Source organism: Panthera onca, chromosome C1 (assembly GCF_046562875.1).
Source record: "Panthera onca isolate mPanOnc1 chromosome C1, mPanOnc1 haplotype 2, whole genome shotgun sequence".
Taxonomy (NCBI): Eukaryota; Metazoa; Chordata; class Mammalia; order Carnivora; family Felidae; genus Panthera; species Panthera onca.
This window is the reverse complement of record NC_138346.1, coordinates 149027149-149048496: the sequence shown is the minus strand read 5'-3', so window position 1 is coordinate 149048496 and position 21348 is coordinate 149027149. Positions and strand designations below refer to the sequence as shown.

The window sequence follows — 21348 nt, the reverse complement described above, 5'->3', positions numbered from 1 at the left end:
CACTTTTTTTGAGAGAGAAAGTTGGGGCAGAAGATGAAGAGAGAGAGAGAGAGAGAGAGAAAGAGAGAGAGAGAATCCCAAGTAGGTTCCATGCTCAGCGCAGAGCCCAATACAGGACTTGATCCCACAACCCTGGGATCATGACCTGAGCTGAACTCAAGAGTCAGAAGATCAACTAACTGAGCCACCCAGGTGCTCCTCTTCACTTTTTATAATAGGACATAAAAAATGTCCTCAGCAGTAACAAGGTGGTGGTGGCTCCCTACGATGAGACAGCAGCTCTAGGAAGGTGGGAGCTAAGCAGCTCCTGAGAAAGTGTCAGGAAGGTGAGTAACGAACGAGAAGCCAAGGTAAGAGGCACATAGGTAGAGAAACCTCTGCCATAGGCTTATCTCTTTTACCTTTTTTGAAAAAGTATGTGTTTATTTATTTACTTATTTATTTTTATTTCTGTGAATGCTTGAGTCTAACTACATGCTTCCCTTTCTTTGGCTACCACCTGTTTTTCTGGCCAGAGATTCCTCCCTCCCCTAGCCCATGATGAAAAAAGTATAACTTCTTTAATTTACATTTCCTGAAGCAGTTTATAACAGTGAACTAGGCATGTTAAACATGGTATCTTCTGTATGTACAATTTCCTTTGAAGGGATTGTTTCTCATCCAGAGACTCTAATAAAGGGGCAGCAACAGTCATGATCTTTTCTTCATGAACTCACTCCTGCTCATCTCAGCCACAGGAAACAACACTTGATCTAAAGGAGGCCAATACAAAGTCTGGCCAGAAGGCAATGAAGTCACTCGGAATAAAGAGTTTTGCCTAACTAGGAACAAGCTGGGTCAGTCAAATTCTTTTTTTAATTAACTGAAACTATTTTTTAAAAAGGAAAGAAAGAAAAATTCAGGTACTAAGCAGTAGGGGGCTGAAGCGGGAAAGATTCTCAAAGGTTAAGGGGAATTGAGACGTTACAAGAAAGCCAAAGTATAAACACAGAATTTAGAATAAGCAGAAACTATGTTAAGAAAGTTGTTCTCAGAGATAACACAAAAGGGCATATGTGGGAAGAACAGAGAGTAGCAGTACTAGAAAAGTACAGTAAAAGATCCACAGACTAAGGCAGCTACACCACTCAGAGCTGCTTTGAATCAGTGCTTGTCTCCATAAGACCAAGTTACATTACAGCACCTATTTTCAGATTCCGTGGGTCCCTGCTTCCCTTAATACTACAGACAGGACTGAAAGAATTTTCTCTTCCTTGAGATAGCCTAACTCTCCATTCTTTGCAACCAGAAGAGCCTGAGTTAAACAAAATGTTCTGGTTGTCTTTTCACTGCTAACAATAATAAAGAACAGACCAAGTAGGCTGAGTTCTAGTTCCAGTTTTGCCACTAACTAGCTACATCATGAGCTTTGAAGTCTATATTTGTAAAAATGATGGCAGTGAGTAAAATTATTTAAAATTTCCTTTTATAGCTAGCATTCTATGATTACTTGGATCTGTAAGAAAGCCACTGCTTTTTTTTTTTTTTTTAATTTAGCTTCATTGAATGAAAAACAAAGGCATATTTATTAGTTAATTTGGCCATCCAGGCATAGGAAGAATTTAAGTAAGACTGATGTATATATCAGAGAAAAAGCAGATTTAAGCATAAGATCTAAATCAAAGATGAGGACTCTGAGATATGTAAATGGAAAAGAATGGGTCAGGTCGGAGGCTTTTATAGTCTAGTAAAAGATAATTGTAAATCAGATTTGAGTGGAGGAATAAGAGACAGTGTAGAGCTCCTTATAGAGTTTAAACTGAAGTTCCTTACCTATTCTATTCAGTGTGGTATCCCCAGTGCCTAGAATAGTGCCTGGCTCATAGGAAGTGCTCATTAATTACTCAATGAAGGGACTTGGATGGATGAATGAATGAATTGATGGAAAGACGTGAATGGATTTGAGAGTAACCTGAGTACAAATTAGATTCTAAGTATCTAATATGACATCTCAATTCTCTTAATATTAAAACAAATTGTAGAAAGGCCTCCTTCTATTCCCTATATTGGTGACTATATTCCTTATTTATATTCTACTTAAACACTAGTCTGTAAAGTTTTAAAAAGCAAAGGGAATAAATTCCTGGGAAAAATGCCTACATTCAAATTTTGACATAGCTCCAATCTAGGGACCTAACATTTTATTTTAAAAAATAGCTTATAGTATACTCTTTTGAAAATATTATTTGAGTCACTGTTTTCTAACTCACACAGGAAGAATAACAAAAAAGTCCAGTAAATAACAACATACAATTTTTCTTGGATGAATATATTGAAAAAAAAAAACAAAACAACAATATGAACACAGTCGTTAAGGAATGCCAATAGGAAAATTTACAAACTCTGTTTTAAAATAGATTAAAGACCCATTATAATAAATCATAGAATTGTCTAAATATTTGTTGTGACAGAAAGCTGCCTTACCAAGAATTACAATAACAAATGGGACTTAGGATCTAATTTTAACAGAGACTTTCATGTTAATACTTACTTTAACAAAAATTTGACCCCTAACAAATATGTTGTCAATAGGTAACCACACATGACCAAAGAGAGAGAGGGAGGGAGGGAGGGAGGAAGAGAGAAAGAGAGATAGGGGAAGGGGGGAGATACAATTAAAGAATTAAAACCATAAATATTGAGATGGGAAAGAAAGAAATTTCAAGTAGATACTGAACTTTGCCCAAGTAATTAAAATTTTGGATGCATATATAAAATGTTTATCCATAAGACAGTTGGTGGTACCACTTATATACAGGCCATCCTCACTGGACATATGGTACTACAGGCCCATAAAACTGACCATCCAAGCTGAAACCATGCAAAGCAATATAAATAATGGGAAAAATTACAAATGTTCTGTGACTTTTAAAAATATTTGTCAAAATGTTAAAAATTCTGACAGTTAAAATTGTGTAGGGAAATGAAAAAATGTTCAACTAATATTTGGTGCAACATAATTTAAAAGATTAAAAACATTAAGAACTAAAAGTATTTCTTTGAAACAATTTATAAAGAGTAGTTTGAATAGTGCTTGCCTTCTTGTATAAATTACCATACTGAGCAAGCATATTTTCTGTGCTTTGGCAAATTATCACACTCCTTTCTAACTCTGGATCAACTTTGAACATTTTATCCTTAGTACTTTCAATGCCATGAAATAGTTCCAAAAGTTCTTCTAATGTGAAGGGTGTTTTGCTGGTGTTACTCTTCTGGGACATCTCTCTCCTATTCATCACAACCCTTTCCTCATTTATGTCCAAAAGTTAACCTTCCCTGTGTTCCTCTGGCTGCATTATCTAGGGTCTCTCAACTGGGAGCAGGGTTCTAGGGTCAGCTATTTTTTCTATAATTCCATTTATGTTCAATTCTAATTTTAAGTCCTGTGTTACCATGATTCCTTTATTTTGTTGTCATCTTTGCTGGTCAGTTACCTCTTTTGATTATCCATTTGTATAACATATCACATAGGTTTATCACTGAGAGACAAGGAAGCAACATACTACATACTTTGCTGTCTGCATGAATTGAATGACAGATGCACAGTGAACAATCACCAACTGACTGGATGAAATGATGTGACTGGTCATTGATCTTGATGCATAGCTGTTATTTACGTAGTTTTTGTAGTTTATGTTGTTTTGTAGACTGAAGAGACTATAGCAGAGTTTGTACTTTATGCAATTAATCGCAGTTAATAATTGTGGTTAATAACTGTGGTAAGTGAAGTTTGAACCATGTTGTTGGGAGACTGGTGTTATTTTCATTAAACATAGTAACTGAAATTTGTGTATATTTGAACCATCCAAAGTGAGGAATGCCTGTATATATATATTAAGAAAAATTCTCAATGACCTTATGATAAAATCTCCATGTTGTCAACTTTATATATCATTAGTGTTCTCCTTTTAACAGTCTTTTTCCCTCACTAGATGGAAAAGACACATATTCACTCAGATAAGGACTTTTCTCCTATGGCATAAGACCACTTCTGTATTGTCACCTTACCTTTCTATCTGGGGCCTCCTTCTATAGACTTTAGGTTTCAGGAAAGTAGAAGCATTCCCCTCCAGAGCCCACAGAAGTGCCAAAGAAACTGGAGAGTAGATGATTTGCCTTTGGCACTCCCCTTCTTTTTTTTTTTTTTTTTAATTTTTTTAATTTTTTTTTTTTTAACGTTTATTTATTTTTGAGACAGGGAGAGACAGAGCATGAACAGGGGAGGGTCAGAGAGAGGGAGACACAGAATATGAAGCAGGCTCCAGGCTCCGAGCTGTCAGCACAGAGCCCGACGCGGGGCTCGAACTCACGGACCGTGAGATCATGACCTGAGCCGAAGTCGGCCGCCCAACCGACTGAGCCACCCAGGCGCCCCGGCACTCCCCTTCTTAAAACCCATCAGGTAGTTCTCTATTACATGATAAATTAATAGACGTGAGTGATACGTGATGTAAGTTCCTTTATAAGTTTGCCCCTGAATAGCCCTCAAGCCTTATCTCCTGACACCTCCTGTCTCACACTTCATAACCCAGGAACAAGGAACTGCTCTTTGCCTGTGAGCCTCTGTTTCTGCCATCTCCTCTGTGTAGCTAGCATACATGTCCACTAACTACCATATCCTCAGCATAACGGCTGCTCATCCTCAAGATGCAGGTCAGATGTTGCCTCCTTCCCCGTTCCCTAAACACTCTCCCACTGCCCTCAACTACATCCTACAATAACCTTTTCATATCTTCATTATTGCCCTTGTCATGGCATAATACACTTTTGTAATTTACTTTAGTGTGTTTCCTTTCTTTAGACCATAAGCTACTGGAAGACAGGGACTATACCTTATTTACATAATACTGGTTTTCTGAGTGAACTGCAGGGCAAAAGGATGTGACTAAAACAAATGTAGCATTTGAGAGAGTTAGTGACAGATTTTATCTCTGGAAGGAAGCTGCTCTTTTGTTTGAAGCAACCTCCCTGGATCTTTTGCTTCTGTCTAGTCTCGGGAAGTTAAGATGAAGGTGGGATGACCATGTATATAATCGTGTGAAAGGCAACACCACTGAGAGATCAGTAAACAGGTTAACTGGTTCTACTCAGCCTACCTAAAATGGGATGAAATCCTGATAAGAGGCCTCAGGGAAAATAAGACAGGAAGAGACACTGATTTGGGAAGCAGAGAAGCAGAGAAGAGAAGAAAGATGACCACTAGGACTGGGTGAAAGGGCACAATCAATGAAACGTAAGAGCAGCAACCTTCAGTCACTCACTAATAATACGTGCTGGACACTAGGCTGAGATACTACATAAGGACTCCTAAGTCACTCATGTATTTCTCTTTAGCCACTGCTACTTCAGTGTTGTTTGAAGGCAGTAGTAAATTTCATTTTTCTGTAATGTAAGAGCATTGGTTTACAGATTAGGTAGTTGCAAGTTTCTAATGAAACTTGTCAATCACTACAGGAGTCATAGTGACAATGCCTTGAGGGATACAAACAAAGGCCTATATTCATGTTTTGGCCAAAATAACCAGAGAAAAGCATGGCAAAATTGAGAAACAGTGATAATATGACCATAAAAAAAGATGAAAATCAATAGCTATGAGAATGGCAGCACTTCTTGGGGCAAGGCAATAAATAAGAACAAGAAGAGAATAAGAAGTTTAATTTTTTTAAAAAACAAATAAATTGAAGGAGGATCCCAGATAACTGGAGAGCTTGAGGGGACTCACATTACAGGATTAAACACCACACAAACCTCTCTATTCTACCCGCTTCCCCTTCTTCCTGGAACATACCTCCCTCACGCACACAACACACTTGTGCCAACCTTTGTCCCAACCTCCTCACAATACTGACCCACTAACCTCCTTTAATCAGTACCCGGTTTCCACTGTGGCCCCATCCACCCTAGTAATAGTCCTTCTCAACTAGTTCTCAGAGAAAAAGAATATGATAAACTAATTTTCAGAATGGTGTTATATGACAGATAACAGCTTTTTCTGAGAACGCAGATTTTTTTTTTTGTAATTTCTGGAAACCGAAATACTTTTAGCCAAATGAACTCACCCTTAATGTTAAAACGTCAATCACAAGAGCCAGACTGAGGAAAATATCTTTGGACACAAGGAACTTTCCAAGTCCCGCAAATTACACCACTCTGGTAACCACTGGCTTGCCTGTGGGGGAGTTCAGTACTGCACTGCTTTGGTCCCAGTGTCCCCTACCATTAGTGGGAACGGAGGATTGCAGAGAAAGGAGATGGCAAGAGTGGAGACAGCACAGACCTTATGCACAGCCTTTGCATTAGACGTCCAGTACAATACTTGGACTGGGAACCAACCCAAAGCACAATGTAGCTTTGCTGATTTTTACAAGGATAGTGGGCAAGGGAGAAAATAATCTATAGAGTCAACTGTGGAGCAGCAGAACTCTACTTATTTCTCTCTCCAGGCACAGATTTTTTATGCCAATCCTGATTTTTTATTGTCATTCTCATGGACATTCAGCATTATTGTAGCTCCTTAGTACTGTCCTTGCTTTAAATAGGTTATGAAAAGCTGTCTAGTTTTTGAGTGACTAATAAATCACAATGCATTCCACTTGATGCTTCACTTCTTTTTTCCTTTCCAACTTTGTAAAGATATTTACTGTGTTCCTCATATGTAATGGAAAACTTTTTAAGTAATTGAAATAATTCCATCAAAACACAATTAAGAATTTGCACTGATTTACAATTATCACTAAAAAACCATAATTAGTATTTTTGATATTCAGAAAAATACTGCCAAACACGGTTCATAAAAATCTGTATTAAAATGTGTGTTCATATTTCACCATTGCTGTGAGCTATATGCCTTTATGCTAAGATGTGCTTAACTGCTCCCATCTGGTTCATCCTCTCGATCCTACAAAAAGTGTTCCAATTGAAATCACTGTCAATGTTCTTACAATTTTAAATAGCAGACTTCCAATATTAATATAGCAACTGATTGCTATATTAAAAAACAATTTTAAATCCATCTGGAGTCCAAGCTCAGAATTATGACTCTTGTCTTCCATCCAACACAGCATACACTCTGGATCCAACTTATCTGCCTTTTGGCACAAATTTAGACACTGAGTGGGAAGTAAAAACATACTTTAGTTCCTAGGAAAATAAAAATTACATGAAGGTGGCTAAGTTGAGGCAATGTAACCAGTCAATTTGGGGAAACACATTGCTTGTTAAGATGTTGATACCGGTTAAAAAAAAATTGGGAGGAGAGAGATAAAAAAAGAAAAAGAAAGAAGCAAACTAAAAAATCTACTGAAAGGTGGAAAAAGACAGCAATGCTGCTAATTTATTCACTTTGTTATTTCTCTCAATATTACTTATGTTCAGAATGTTTTTAACAGCAACCTTCTGTTTATTAATCTCAACAGTTTTCATGAGATGTTGAGTGTTCTCAACACAACTTTCTTGCAGCCATTTTCAAAATTACTTGAGTACGACTTATATTAGAAGAATTTTAATATTTCCAGATACTTTCAGAGAAAAGGAATAATGAAGTCATTATTATCTGTCATCCAAAACTATATCTGTTCCCTTGGCTTTCATGAAAAGCAAAATTTTACTTCCTCTTGCACACATGCCAGGGACAGTCAGCAGTACTGAAATACACATCCTACAAATACTGATTTAACAAACTAATTAATTAATGGAGAAGCAGTATTTGAAGCTATTAAGAGCAGTCATGTGTCAAACAGGCCTGGATTTGAGTCCTAACTCAGCCAATTAATCGTAGTGTGGTCTTGGGTAAGTGATTTAACCCTTTTATACTTCAATTAACTTATTTATGACATAGTGAACATACTGTCTGGCTTAATGAGTTTTTTTTTGTTTGTTGGTTTGTTTACTTTGGAGAGAGAGCTCAGGAGAGGGGCAGAGGGAGAAAGAGAGAGAATCTTAAGCAGGCTTCATGCTCAGTGCAGAGACTGACGTGGGGCTCCATCTCATGACCATGAGATCATAACCTGAGCCAAAATCACGAGTCAGATGCTTAACCAACTGGCCACACAGGCACCCCTCAATGAGTTGTTTTTAAAATGAAAAGAAATAGGGCTCAGCAGGGTGACTGGGATATGGCATATAATATATCAGTAGTAACAGTTATAATGATACTTTATAAAATAGTTTAAAGATAAAAGGATGTAATAAACTTTATATTAAACAAAACCCAAATACTTTGTTCATCTCTCATGATATGCAAAGAATACTTAAAAGCACAGTTGATCCTGTAGCAGTAAGTTTTCTCTCTCCATCCGGCCATAATTCTGAGTGACCATGAACAATTCCCTTAACCTCTCTGGGCTTACCTTAGATTTCTCACTTACAAAGTGAATAATTTAAGTTCTTACCTGGACCTTAAGAATTCACCTAGCACTAACATCACGGGTGGAATTGCAAGGATGAAAGAAACAGGAGTCCCAGGTTAGAGCTAACACGAGCTACTTTTCTAGGTTGTCCTAGCATGGATCCAGTTTGCAAGAAAGTAACCTAGAGTGACCTAGGTGGTTCAAAACATGAACCAAAACTAGTAAATTCCATAAAAGCAGCTCATAATTAACTGAGCATTTTATCCACTAATTGGTCTTGCCCTTCTCCCTTCTATACAGGCCCCAGGAACAGTCTATCAAGCTCATTTTGAATATACTTTTACTGTATATTCATATTAAAACAAAACATGCACATAGTGTGATAGAAACTTGTCCCAAGCCTGATATGTGAAGAATCAATTTAGGTTTAGATTGAATCCTTATGTCCTTTCCCTAGCAATACTTGCTTTTTTTTTTTTTAATTTGTATATAGTTTCTATTAATAGCCACACTCAAAAATTCTCAGAAAAACTACAAAATCATCTCAAATGTTTTAACACTTTTCTTTTTTTTTCTTTTTTAATTTTTTTTTAACATTTATTTATTTTTGGGACAGAGAGAGACAGCATGAACGGGGGAGGGCCAGAGAGAAAGACACAGAATCGGAAGCAGGCTCCAGGCTCTGAGCCATCAGCACAGAGCCCGGTGCGGGGCTCGAACTCACGGACCACGAGATTGAGATCGTGACCCGAGCTGAAGTCGGACGCCTAACCGACTGAGCCACCCAGGCGCCCCTGTTTTAACACTTTTCTAAACTACTGTCAAATCATAGTGAACCATGAATATTTCATTTTTCAGAAATAAATTTATTTTTTTTAATGTTTGTTTATTTTTGAGAGAGACAGAGACAGAGAGACAGAGGGTGGGCAGGGGAGGGGCAGAGAGAGATGGAGACACAGAATCAGAAGCTGGCTCCAGCCTCCCACCTGTCAGCACAAAGCCTGACGTGGGGTTCGAACTCACGAACCCATGAGATCATGACGTGAGCCAAACTCAGATGCTTCACTAACTGAGCCACCCAGCACCACTGTTTCTAATATTTTCAACAAAACTTTCTCTAGAGAAAATTCAGCTACCGCAGCTATCTGACCACTGGCTTCTATATGATCAGCTTTAACCAAAAAAAAGGCAGATTTTAAAAGTTTAAAAAATCATATAAGAGGAAAGGAAGTCTCTGAAAGATAATCTGTAGCCCAGTTTGTTTAAAATAATGCTGTATTTCACTTTACTAGACCTATACAGATCAAAAAGAATATATTAATCTTAAGATTTTAAAATGCTGGTAAGCCAAGACATATATAATATATGCACAGGTCTTTGAAAGCCAGTATCTTCTGCTTTAAGTAAGCACAATTCCAAAGTTAAAATGATAATGTGGTATAATGGTTACAATCAACTTTTTAAAATTTGTCTCTATAGATATTTCTATGCATAGTCCTCTACACAATAACCACTCCAATATTACTTAGAGTTCCCTTTCCTGGACTAATTAATTTCCCAAACCACAGGCATCATTTAACTTCAGAAAGTAATGATTCGGTTTTTCGTCATATGTAGTATCATTCTTTAGGGTGAAATATTGTATATTTAATATCAAATAAAATAATTAAAATAATTTCCATATTATGAGATCTTTGATGCCATTCGTCAGTACAGTTTCTTCAGAGGTATATTTAGTGGTTAGAGGTACACTGAGTGGCATTAATTGAACAGGTTTGTGACTATATATCAAGACCAATTCTGTTAGAAATGATCACTCTCCAGTCTCTGTCTCCATGGGAGCAACTACAATCAAAGAAGATTTTAAGTACTGATCAGATTTTTAAGTACTGATTTTTAAGTACTGATCAGATTAAGTACTGATCAGATTTTAAGTACTGTTTCAGATGAAAATTAGTTTGAAGGCCATAAAAATAATGGTAGTGTGGGCATGGGAGGGAAAATACTCCATGAGATCAAAATCTTTTTCATCATTTTAAAATTCAGCTCTTTAGCAGGAGTTATAAGGGAAAGCAAACAAGGTTATATTTACGAAACCAGATAAACAGCTGATGGTTAATATTTGTTAGGGCTTGCAATTTGTCTGACACTTTATTGCATGGATTCTCTCACTTCTTGTTCCCAATGACTACCTATAAAGTGGGTAGTATTATCCTCACATTTTACAAATGAGGGAACTGAAACATAGAGAGATTAAATACCCTACCCAAAGTCATTGGGACCTAGAAAATGGCAGATGGGATTTGAATCAAGTAACCAGAGCCCAAAAACCACTTCCAACCAAAATGTCCCAAGAGAAAGGTTATAAGACATACAGAGACATCGACACAGCTCATTATTATATGTATTTAGATATCCATATCAAGTCAAATACTGCTCTTCAATATTTTGGGGCCTTTAATACTTAGATATTTTGTATCTTCCTTTTCCCTGTAGAAAGTCAACAACTCAGTGTTTGGGTGAAAAAGAAAAATAAGCTGAACGTATAGAGGAGCAGCTGTATTAGATTCAGCTGTATTAGATTCCTTTTCAACTCAGAAAAATATGTGTTGCCAAATACATATCGCTATTGTTTTTTACCTGCTATTCCCAATCCTCACTTCTGCCCTACTCTTCAGGCCTCATATGTATGTATGTGTGTGTGTGTGTGTGTGTGTGTGTGTGTGTGTGTGTGTGTATACACACACATGTGTGTATATATTTGTGTGTGTGTGTGCATATATATATATATATATATATATATATATACATATCATGGCAGTGATTAATATTTCTTAATGCAATGAGAACCCTTTAAAAAAAGACAAAAGTATTACCTATAACCAAGTATACCTCACTTTGAACAAATAAAAGTTAAAAAATGATTTCAAACTTTTGGAAGTAGGTTATTGCCCTTTTATAAAAAAGAAGAAGAAAAGAAAAGCTTCAACATTCTGTCGGTGACTTTGACTTATCCCTGCATGTGAATTTTGTTCCCTTCATTAACTGAAGGGTTTTAGTTTTCATAGGGCATTGCCTTTTGTGGGCAACACTCTCCTGGATTAGGAGAGCATCCTAATTCTTTTTGCTGAGAAAAGGAATTTAAAACATTGACTTTGGGCTCCACTTCAAAATGAGATTTTAAGACTTGAAGAGCTCCCAGACCCAGATGACAAGGATTATGTCAAAGTAAAACTACATCTTACCTTATCACCTTGCATACCAGGGGGGCCCATTAATCCAGAAAGGCCTTGACTGCCCTAAGAACAAAACACAAAGAGAGGTTTAATGTTATGAATGGGAATTGAAAATTAGAATTCCCTTGCTGCAGGATTTCATCTCTATCATCAAAATCTTATTGCATTCATTCCTGATCTTTGCAAGTAGGCTTAAGTTCAGGGCCTTTTTGAGACTTTTTCTGAGGCTCCCCACATTTCTCTCTTCCCATGCTGAATACCTGCACCTTACTTCCTACTCCATGCCTCTGCCCCCTTTTTTTTCTGATATTCTTTTCTCTAGGAATACCCTCACTCCCTAAATTCCTGTCATTCCAAGATTTACTGTGTTTTAAAAATCTAAAGTTTACTAAAAAAATCTGTAAGTGGGGCACCTGAGTGGCTCAGTTGGTTAAGCTACAGACACCTGCTCAGGTCATGATCTCAGGGTTTGTGAGTTCGAGCCCCGCATCAGGCTCTCTGCTGTTGGTGCGGCACCTACTTCAGATCCTCTGTTCACCGCTCTGCCCTTCTTCCCCTTTGCTCCCTCTCTCTCAAAAATGAATAAACATGAAAAAATAGTTCTATGAGCATGCTGTGTGGCAGCTGTGGAGGGGTCAGGCTGGCATCTGGTGGGATTTCCACAAGGAGCCTCCAGGCAGGGCTGTGGCGAGCAGGGCTGGGCTCACATGGCACAGCAGAGAAAGGGACACTTTTGCTTCCGGGGCTGTGCTGGTGTTGCCTGCTGTACCACTGGGAAGTAACTGCTGAGAAAACTTATTGGGAGGATGTGTGTTTGGCTCCCGCAGATGGGACTTCACCTATTAGGGCCGTCCATTCTCCTGATCCCCCAACTTTGATGAGGGCCTGCAAGCCCATCTTGGGGTGGGAGGGAGAAAGTATACTGATGTGAGGGGGAAGGAGTATCTGGTGGGCAGAAGTGACAGTGAGAGACAAAGAGGAAGCTGTGTGAATTGGGTTGGAAAAAACATGTCAGAAAGGAATGAGAAAAGGGCACCGGGGTGGCTCAGTTGGCTAAGTGACCACCTCTTGATTTCCGCTCAGGTCATGATCTCTCACAGTAGTGGGACTGAGCCTCTCTCCCCTCCAGTTGAGCCCTGCGCTGGCAGGTGCAGGTATGAGTGTGGAGACTGCTGGGGATTCTCTGTCTCTCCCTCTCTACCCTTCCGCTGCTCATGCATGCGTGTGTGCTCTCTCTTTCAAAATAAATAAACTTAAAAAAAAAAAAGAAGAGGAAAAGAAAAAGGAATGGTAACAATCTTGAGACACTTTGCTCCAAATGCAGTTTTACTTTCCTTCCTCTCTTTCTTTCTGCTGCAGCAAATATATTATGCATGAAAAAACAATGTTGTGAAAGAAAAAAGAGTACTTAAGTAATAATCCTAAGTAAACTAAGTGACTGTGTTCTGTTTAATATTTAGTGCACTATGTACTCTAATGTGTCATCAAGTTAAACAATCAGAAGAGGAAAGAATGTTTCTAATGATTACCAATTGAATACCTTTCCATTTGTACTAATTTCATTTTAATACCTCTTCTTGACATTTTATTAGGATGGCTTCCATTTGTGATGGGGTGAAAGTTTATACAGGTAATATATATATATATATATATATATATATATATATATATATACACACACACACACACACACACACACACACACATATATATATATGTATATACATATATTTTACAATTAATAGAGGGAAAAGAAAGCTGCACTAGGAAACAGGTTATTGGAGGCTTGTCTCCTTCTACTAGCTCTAATCGTGGGTGGATCACTTTACTTCTTTTAAAAGTTCCTCCATCTGGGGCACCTGGGTGGCTCAGTCAGTTGAGCGTCCAACTTCAGTTCAGGTCATGATCTCACAGCTTGTGAGTTCGAGCCCCTCATGGGGCTCTGTGCAGACAGCTTGGAGCCTGGAGCATGCTTCGGATTCTGTGTCTCCCTCTCTCTCTGCCCCTAACCCACTCGCATTCTGTCTCTGTATCTCTCAAAAATAAATAAACATTAAAAAACATTAACAAAAAAATAAAAGTTCCTCCATCTGAAAAATGAGAATATCTCACTTGCCTTATGGAAAAGGAAAATTACCACTCCTTAAGAGTTAAGGTCCCAAAAGGGCTTAAACACTTCAATTAAATGCTCTATGAGAGATGTTCTTTAGTGAATGTTCTATGCTGAAAGACCAGCCCCTGCATTTCTTTTGTTGTTATGTCGCTGACCATATATTTATTATAAAAATGGCTAAGTGATTAAAACCAAAACACTATTGTTATCCACCCCCTCAACTCTCACCTTTTAATGTTTATATATGTATTCATAATATATGTATATAACTAATATCCTGCCTTCTCAGTATATGTGAACCCAATTTAATATAAATATAATGTTTAATAAATGTTTTTAAATTTTGCCATTTTAGAAATACATCTTTCAATTTTAAAAGGTATATTTCACTTAAAGCTCAATGGCAACATATCATTAAATCCTGTATCTTACTACATTTCTCCCATCTAGCAATAACCACAATTAGTAAATGAGTAATTCAAAAAGTGAAAAAAGACTGACATACTTCTAAGACTCAATTCTAATGCTGAACCATCCTATATTTCATACAGAAACTGTATACATACTGAACCACCCTATATTTTGGACAGGGAAGCCATGAGTAAAGATAAAACCAAGCATTTGATATAAATGGGAATGCTTAATTTGGGGAGGGTTATTTAAAGCAGACATCATAACGGAATGGAACTCTAATTTCTAAATTTTAAGTAAGATATCAAATGTCCTATATTTAGATATTTTAAAAGATGGCATTTTGTTTCTCAGACTGCAGGATATTCTTCCTTGCAATAAGTAAGGGACCAATGAAAATATGTTTCTAATAATAAATTTCAATTCTTTTTCTAAAATATTTATATTCAGAGAACTCAGTTCCATCACAGGAATAAAATTCTCAAAATTCTAGATTAAATTTTTTTTTTTTGAGGATTTACTTGTCAGTATAACATCTGCAAAGTTCATTAAAATGGTATGGGTTTTTTTTTTTTTAAGTTTACAAAGTTTTCTGTAAGCCAATTAAAAGATCAGATTTCAACACAGGAACCATCAAAATTATTCAGGGATTTTAAAAGTTTGTGAATGTATACCACACAAACAAAAACATCCCATAATTGTATCACATTCATCAAGTGCTTGTCTAAACAAAGCTTCCCAGATGTATTCCTAAGGCTCTATTTGCATTCATCCTCACTGGAAAACAGTACCTTTCTCCTAATAAAGATTTTGTTGCTATCTTTACTTTAAAATACTAGTTTATTTTTACTTCAATGTATATGTGTTTGACAGCATTATGACAAAATGAAATGCATATTAGATTAAAAGTCAGACAAATATATCATTAACTCCGCCACTTACTATTCATGACTCATTTAAATTCAATGAATTCTGTTTTCCTTTTTTTTTAAGTTTATTTACCTATCGGAAAAGAGAGAGAGAGTGAGAGAGAGAGAGAGAGAGAGAGAGAGAAAGAAAATGAGCAGGGGAAGGGCAGAGTGAAAGGGAGAGAGAGAGAGAATCCCAAGCAGGCTCTGCACTGTGCTGGTTACTGCGGAGGCTGATGTGAGGCTTGAACTCAGGAACCGTGAGAACATGACCTGAGCCAAAACCAAGAGTCAGACACTTAACTGACAGCCACTCAGGCTTTCCATGAATTCTGTATTCTGGAAAACAAGATAATGATGACTGCCTCTCTTGCAGTTACTGTGGTACTTAAAAATGGTAAAGTACATGGAACTATTCTCAAAAAGGTACAAAATAGCATTGTAATTTATGTATTATTGATGTATGCCTTTTAACAGCAAGTTTTTGAGATTAGGGCCATATCTTGCTCTAATTTTTCACCCCACCCTACCCTAATTGGAAGGTAGCAAAATGGTAATCACAGCAGACACTCAATAAAATTAATGTTAGGATTTCAACTGATAAATTAATCTGATATAATCTATTTTTTAAATATTTCTTCCTTCATTAAAATCTGCTAGTTTTCTCTCTTCTCTGTCTAATATCAAGTAAAATCTACATTTTTGGGAATGCCTGCATGGCTTGGTCTGTTAAGGGGATTCTCTCTCCTTCTCTCTCTGTCCTCCCCACCCCTCAAAATAAATAAATAAACATTAAAAAATGTTTAAGAAAGATAAAAATGATTTTTTTTAATGCCTGAAATATATCTCCATGATTTTAGTCCACGGGCAACTAATTACCTTTTTTCCAGGAACAGCTTGACCAGGGGAAAGTCCTGGATCTCCTTTGGGGCCCTAGATAAAACAATTATAAAACACTTGGTGAAGCATAAATTATGTATAGCATATCACACTTCTTCAGCTGTATGTTTCATCGGATGTTATATATATGATATTAAATAAAATTATTTTAAATTGAGGTGGGCATGGATTATTTACTTTTTTAATGTATATTTTTATGAGCCTCATTTTTAAGTGCTGAGATTGTCAGACATAGATGATTTTTAAAAGCTAATAAAGTTATACTAGCATTGAAAGATCTTTCTTTAAGGGACCCACAGACAGGCTTTATTAACTTATCCACTTTTGTGACACATTCAGTTATAATTCCTATGTTAGGATTGGAAAACTGGTTACTTTTAGTAAAAGAAATCTGCTTATAATTCTTATAATTTTAAGGTATCATACCAAGTTTAAACACTTTCCAAAATTTTTCAGTGTACATACATTACTTATGTAATAAAGAAAAAAACCCAAAAATATAGCTCTAATTCCCCACATAGATATAAAAATAAATTCTTTTCATACTCTGGGAATCATGTTTTACATTTCAAGAGAAATATGACAGTAGGTCTCAGCCAAATTTTTTTGCACAATATTAAAGTAACCTTTCTTACTATGCATACTGGCAAAGTATCTCTTTTTCTACCCATCTCATGAAATGAAGAGCCACAATTGAGACTTTATAATTCCAATTCTGATTTCATGGCCATTCTCAACTAGTAATTATTTCCATTCCTAAAGAGTTCTCAATGCCGTTTTCACTCTATGAGAAATAGTCATGTTTTCTCTCACATAATCACATTTCTTTCACATACCTTTCAAATACTACTCAAACTGATGGAAGAAGGAAGACCAAAAGAAAAGTCCTTCATGTTCCCCAGTAAGTCTTTTCATTTTACAAATTAGAAATAAATCTTCACTGGCAAAAAGGTCTATGTTCTAGAGTCAAAGAAAATTTTTAAGGAAAGGTGGTTTTCCAGGTTTACCTCTTCCCCTTCATAGCTATCACCACTTCTATCACTAAGGCTACAATGTATGTATGTATGTATGTATTATTTATTTATTTTTAAGTTTACGTATTTATTTTGAAGGAGGGAGAGCTTAGGAGCAGGGGAGGGACAGAGAGAGAGAGAGAGCCAAGTAGGCTCTGTGTTGTCAGAATGGAGCCCAATGTGGGCCTTGATCTCACGAATGAAAGATCATGACCTGAACTGAAATCAAGAGTCAGACCCTTAACCAACTGAGCCACGTAAGTGCTCCAAGGCTACAATGTTAGACCACTGATTATAAAATTATGGGATGCAAGACACAGCTTTAGTAATATGATATCTCAAAATTTAAGAACTCAATCCATTGACAACAACAACGACAACAAAGGTGACATACTTAGAATTTATAAGAGATATTAGAGCTTATCTACTAAAACACATTTTATAGAAAAAGAAACAATGAGGGTCCAGAAAGGTTAAATGAATTGATTAAAATTGCTAGAAAAGTACTGGCAAACCAGGTCAATATTTTTTTCTCATATCACATTATCTAGTAAATAAAAATCTTGTTTTAATAAATTGTCGTCTTTTATTAAAAAACCTAGCCAATGGATTTGAGGCAATATTTACAAAGAATTTTAAAAGAAGTTAAGAAATGATGGCCCTTGAGAATTTTAAATATAATAAAGTTCTTTGTGGCTAATGTTTTTACGTATAAATATCACATTAAAAATTCTTATTTTTAGGTTCTATCTGAATTTAATATTATCTATCTGCTTTCTTAATACTGTCAACTAATTTAACATTTCATTCTCATTGAAAAAGAAATATCTAAGAAATGGGATAAAAGTAATCAACTGATCAATAAAAATCATATTTAAAGATAGAGCTTTCTCTTATTCATAAGCTTTATTATCTGGGCAACATATCTTTAAAGAAATATACACCAAATCTCTTTTATTCTCCCACAAATGTGCTTGAGTTAATTGATCAACTTATTCTACAACCATAATTCCAAGTCAACATGAAAGAAATGCTCTTAACCTGGCCAGTTGTGGGTTGATCCTCCCTAGTATAAAATGAATGAGTAGAGATTATCGAACATGCCAACTTTACCTAAAATGTCAACAAAGTAGGGTGTATTTCTCTGTATTAAAGAATACTCCAAAATCTCTTACTTTCTCCCCCATTTTGTATTAATTTCATGACTCCCAACATGCTGTTAGTCATACTTGATGGCTTTTCAAATCCTCTTTGTTATTAAAAATGTTTATAAATTAATCATAATTGACTTCGACTTTCAATATTGACTTGTACTTACTCTTACATGACTTTTGTTAAAGGAGCTCTGTGTCCTTTTGAGTGTAAGAGGAAAAGGAAGTTGCCTATCCTTTATTACTTTATTACTCAAAGAATTCTCAAAGTCCCACCTATTCCACTGTTATGCTGTGTAGTCTAAAATCCTCATTAGCAGAGCAGCTCTTTTAGACTATTATTGGATCTCCAGAGAGACCTCTTCCTAGGCAGGGACACTCCCCAATTACTAGATCCATTAACATGTTAGATTAGATTTATGGTATTAGTCCATTCAATATAATGGAAAGAACACTGGGCTTTGGAGTGAAAAGACTGAACAAATCATTTAATCTCTCTGAACTTGAGATTCCTCCACTGTAAAATGGGAGTAGCAATAATAATAAAACCTACCTAGATTAGCTTATAAAATATAGGGTCATATAGGGTCAAATTCTCTATAGAGTATAAAAATGTAAGTATTAAAAATAACAAGATTAAAGACAATAATTGAAATCAATTTTACAATTATTGCTAACTTAAAAAGCAGAGAACACAATTCTTGAATGAATCATTGATGGAGCAGCAGAATTTAAATGAAAAGAATTTGGAATTAAAAATTCAAATCTGGATGAGCTAAATTGAGAGAGTCCCATAAAAGAAATACTAAGTAAAATCATCTTGAGGTAACATCACTTGAATATTCTTCACTGTAACATTACTAATAACTATACAAGATCCATAATCTGAATTTTAAGCATTGCATTCTCTAACCAACACTTCCTATCTTTTTAGCTCACTCTCTAAGTCTCTACAACTTTAACAACTATTTGACCTACTGGAACTGCTAATATGTGATCCCACATTTTCATTGTGGTGAAAATTTATCCCCCATGTGGCCTCACTTTCAATCCTTAAGCAGCCTAAATACCAAGGTCTGACATACATAAATGACAACAAGCTTACCTGGAAATTCTTTTTTGTAACGTTTATTTTAAATATTTTAATTAATGTTTATTTTTGAGAGGGAGGGGAAGGGCAGAGAGAGAGGGAGATAGAGGATCAGAAGCAGACTCTGTGCTGTGAGCTTGAATTCACAAACTGAACTCGCCAACCCTGAGACCATGACCAGAGCTGAAGTCAAATGCCTAACTGACTGAGCCACCTAGGTGCTTGCAATTCTTAAATCTAAACTCGCCATCTACTCTGTCCCATGCCCTAGCAGTTGAATGTGATTAAAAGGAAACAATCATGCTGACAAATTTTATTTTAAATTCATGACTTTTTACATTAATTTGTTTTGTTTTTTGGTGTGTCTAATAAATTACCTTAGTCAATTCACTTTTCCCATTTTCATAGATAAGTCTGTTTCATAACCTCTCTCTTCACTCTGAGTGGGTGATCTTGCTTTCAACATTCACAACCTGTCACAAACAAATCCACTACCTCACCTAAATCTGTTCCAAAATACTCTGCCTTCATAACCAAACCCACCATTCTCTCTCATCAGTACATCATTGATACTTTCCTCCCTGCATTATTTTAATTTTTACTTTTTTCCAGGACAATTGACATCACCAAGTAAACACACTGTAATTTCTCCCATTTTAAAAACAACTTTCCTTGCACCCGCATCTCCCTTCTCTGCTCCATTACACTACTCGCTGTTTGAGAAAAACTCTTAGAAACTTGTTTCTGTTAATGAGGAGACTTCATTCTCTCCTGGACTTAATCCATTCAGGCTGCTGTCCCTACCCTACCACATTGGTCATTCTTTCCCAGTCTCCTTTGCTAGTCCCTCTTCTTCTTCCTAATATACCAAACTCTGGGGTACCCTAAGACTTGGTCCTTGGACACTTCTGTCTATATTTATCTATACATATAAGTAAACATATATGTATAAAACTATTTGAATGCACAGAAGAGCAATCAAAAGCTAGGACACACTGGAGGATATTCAACTCTAAAAAGAAGAACCACAATTGGTACAGTACACATTTATACAGCTTTTCTTCTAAAGACCCTCCCCAGTCTTCATGGAATGGCTAGAAGTCAAGCATAAAACCATAGACATTTTATCTAATGGTGTCAGAGGACAGAATGTGAGACTACCTGAATAACTGTAAATTGAGGGAGAAAAATCTTAGGAAGAAAGTAAGAAGACAGCTTCCCCCCAGATCTGGATAAAGACTCTCTTCCGTTCTTGGCTGATACCGAATATGGTTGCATGAGACAGGTTCCAAAGAGTTCACCAAAAAGCAACAAGCAATATTTATAATGGAATATAAATTTCAGCTGCTGGCCACCACAGGAGAAATAGTTTGGGGTTTGAGCCACATCACTTTAAAGGGACATGGTAAATGCCTTGGTAATCACCTTTCCATTGAAATTCAGGAAGGGTACCTGGGTGGCTCAGTCAGTTAAGCATCTGACTTTAGCTCAGATCATGATCTCACAGTTCATGGGTTTGAGCCCCGTGTCGGGCTCTGTGCTGACAGCTCGGAGCCTGGAGCCTGCTTCAGATTCTGTGTCTCCCTCTCTCTCTGCCCCTCCCTCACTCACACTCCATCTCTCTCTCTCTCTCAAAAATAAATAATAATTAAAAACATTAAAAAAAAAAAAGAAATTCAGGAAGGGCTATACTTTAGAAGCAAATACTATATCCTTGAATTAAAAAGACTGACATTAACACTGTAAACAAAACTGAAACAAATCTGTCCCTGAAAAAATTTACCAAATCTGTATAAGTTTATTAGCCAGTTATTTAACTCCCTACAGAACAAACGAACAAACAAAAAAAATCACAGTCATCAAAGGATTTCAAAGGAAGACAACAGAATCTAAAGTTCTTCAACATATCATCTGTAACATCCAGTTATAATCAAATTTTTCTAGACATACAAAGAAAAGTAAAATCTGACCTGAGTTAAAGAAAAAAAGTGGTCAATACAAACAGACCTCAGAAGGACCCAGATATTGAAATTTGTAGTTAAGGAGTTTCAATTATTATAAATATGTTCAAGGACATAAAGTAAATGATCATCATAATTACTGAACACAGAAATATCAGCAGACAAGTGAAAACTATGC

At 36.3% G+C, this 21348-nt stretch overlaps 1 protein-coding gene across 2 annotated transcripts in view; it reads right to left on the bottom strand.

Moving 5' to 3' along the window:
* Positions 1 to 21348, bottom strand: part of COL24A1 (collagen type XXIV alpha 1 chain) — a 409345-nt gene that overhangs the window by 333701 nt on the left and 54296 nt on the right. For both annotated transcript variants that reach the window (XM_078451730.2, XM_078451731.2), the window contains 2 exons: positions 15935 to 15988; positions 11633 to 11686 (listed from right to left, as the gene is read on the bottom strand). In XM_078451730.2, the coding sequence (XP_078307856.1) occupies positions 11633 to 11686; positions 15935 to 15988 (108 nt within the window). The remainder of the gene's footprint in view (positions 1 to 11632; positions 11687 to 15934; positions 15989 to 21348) is intronic.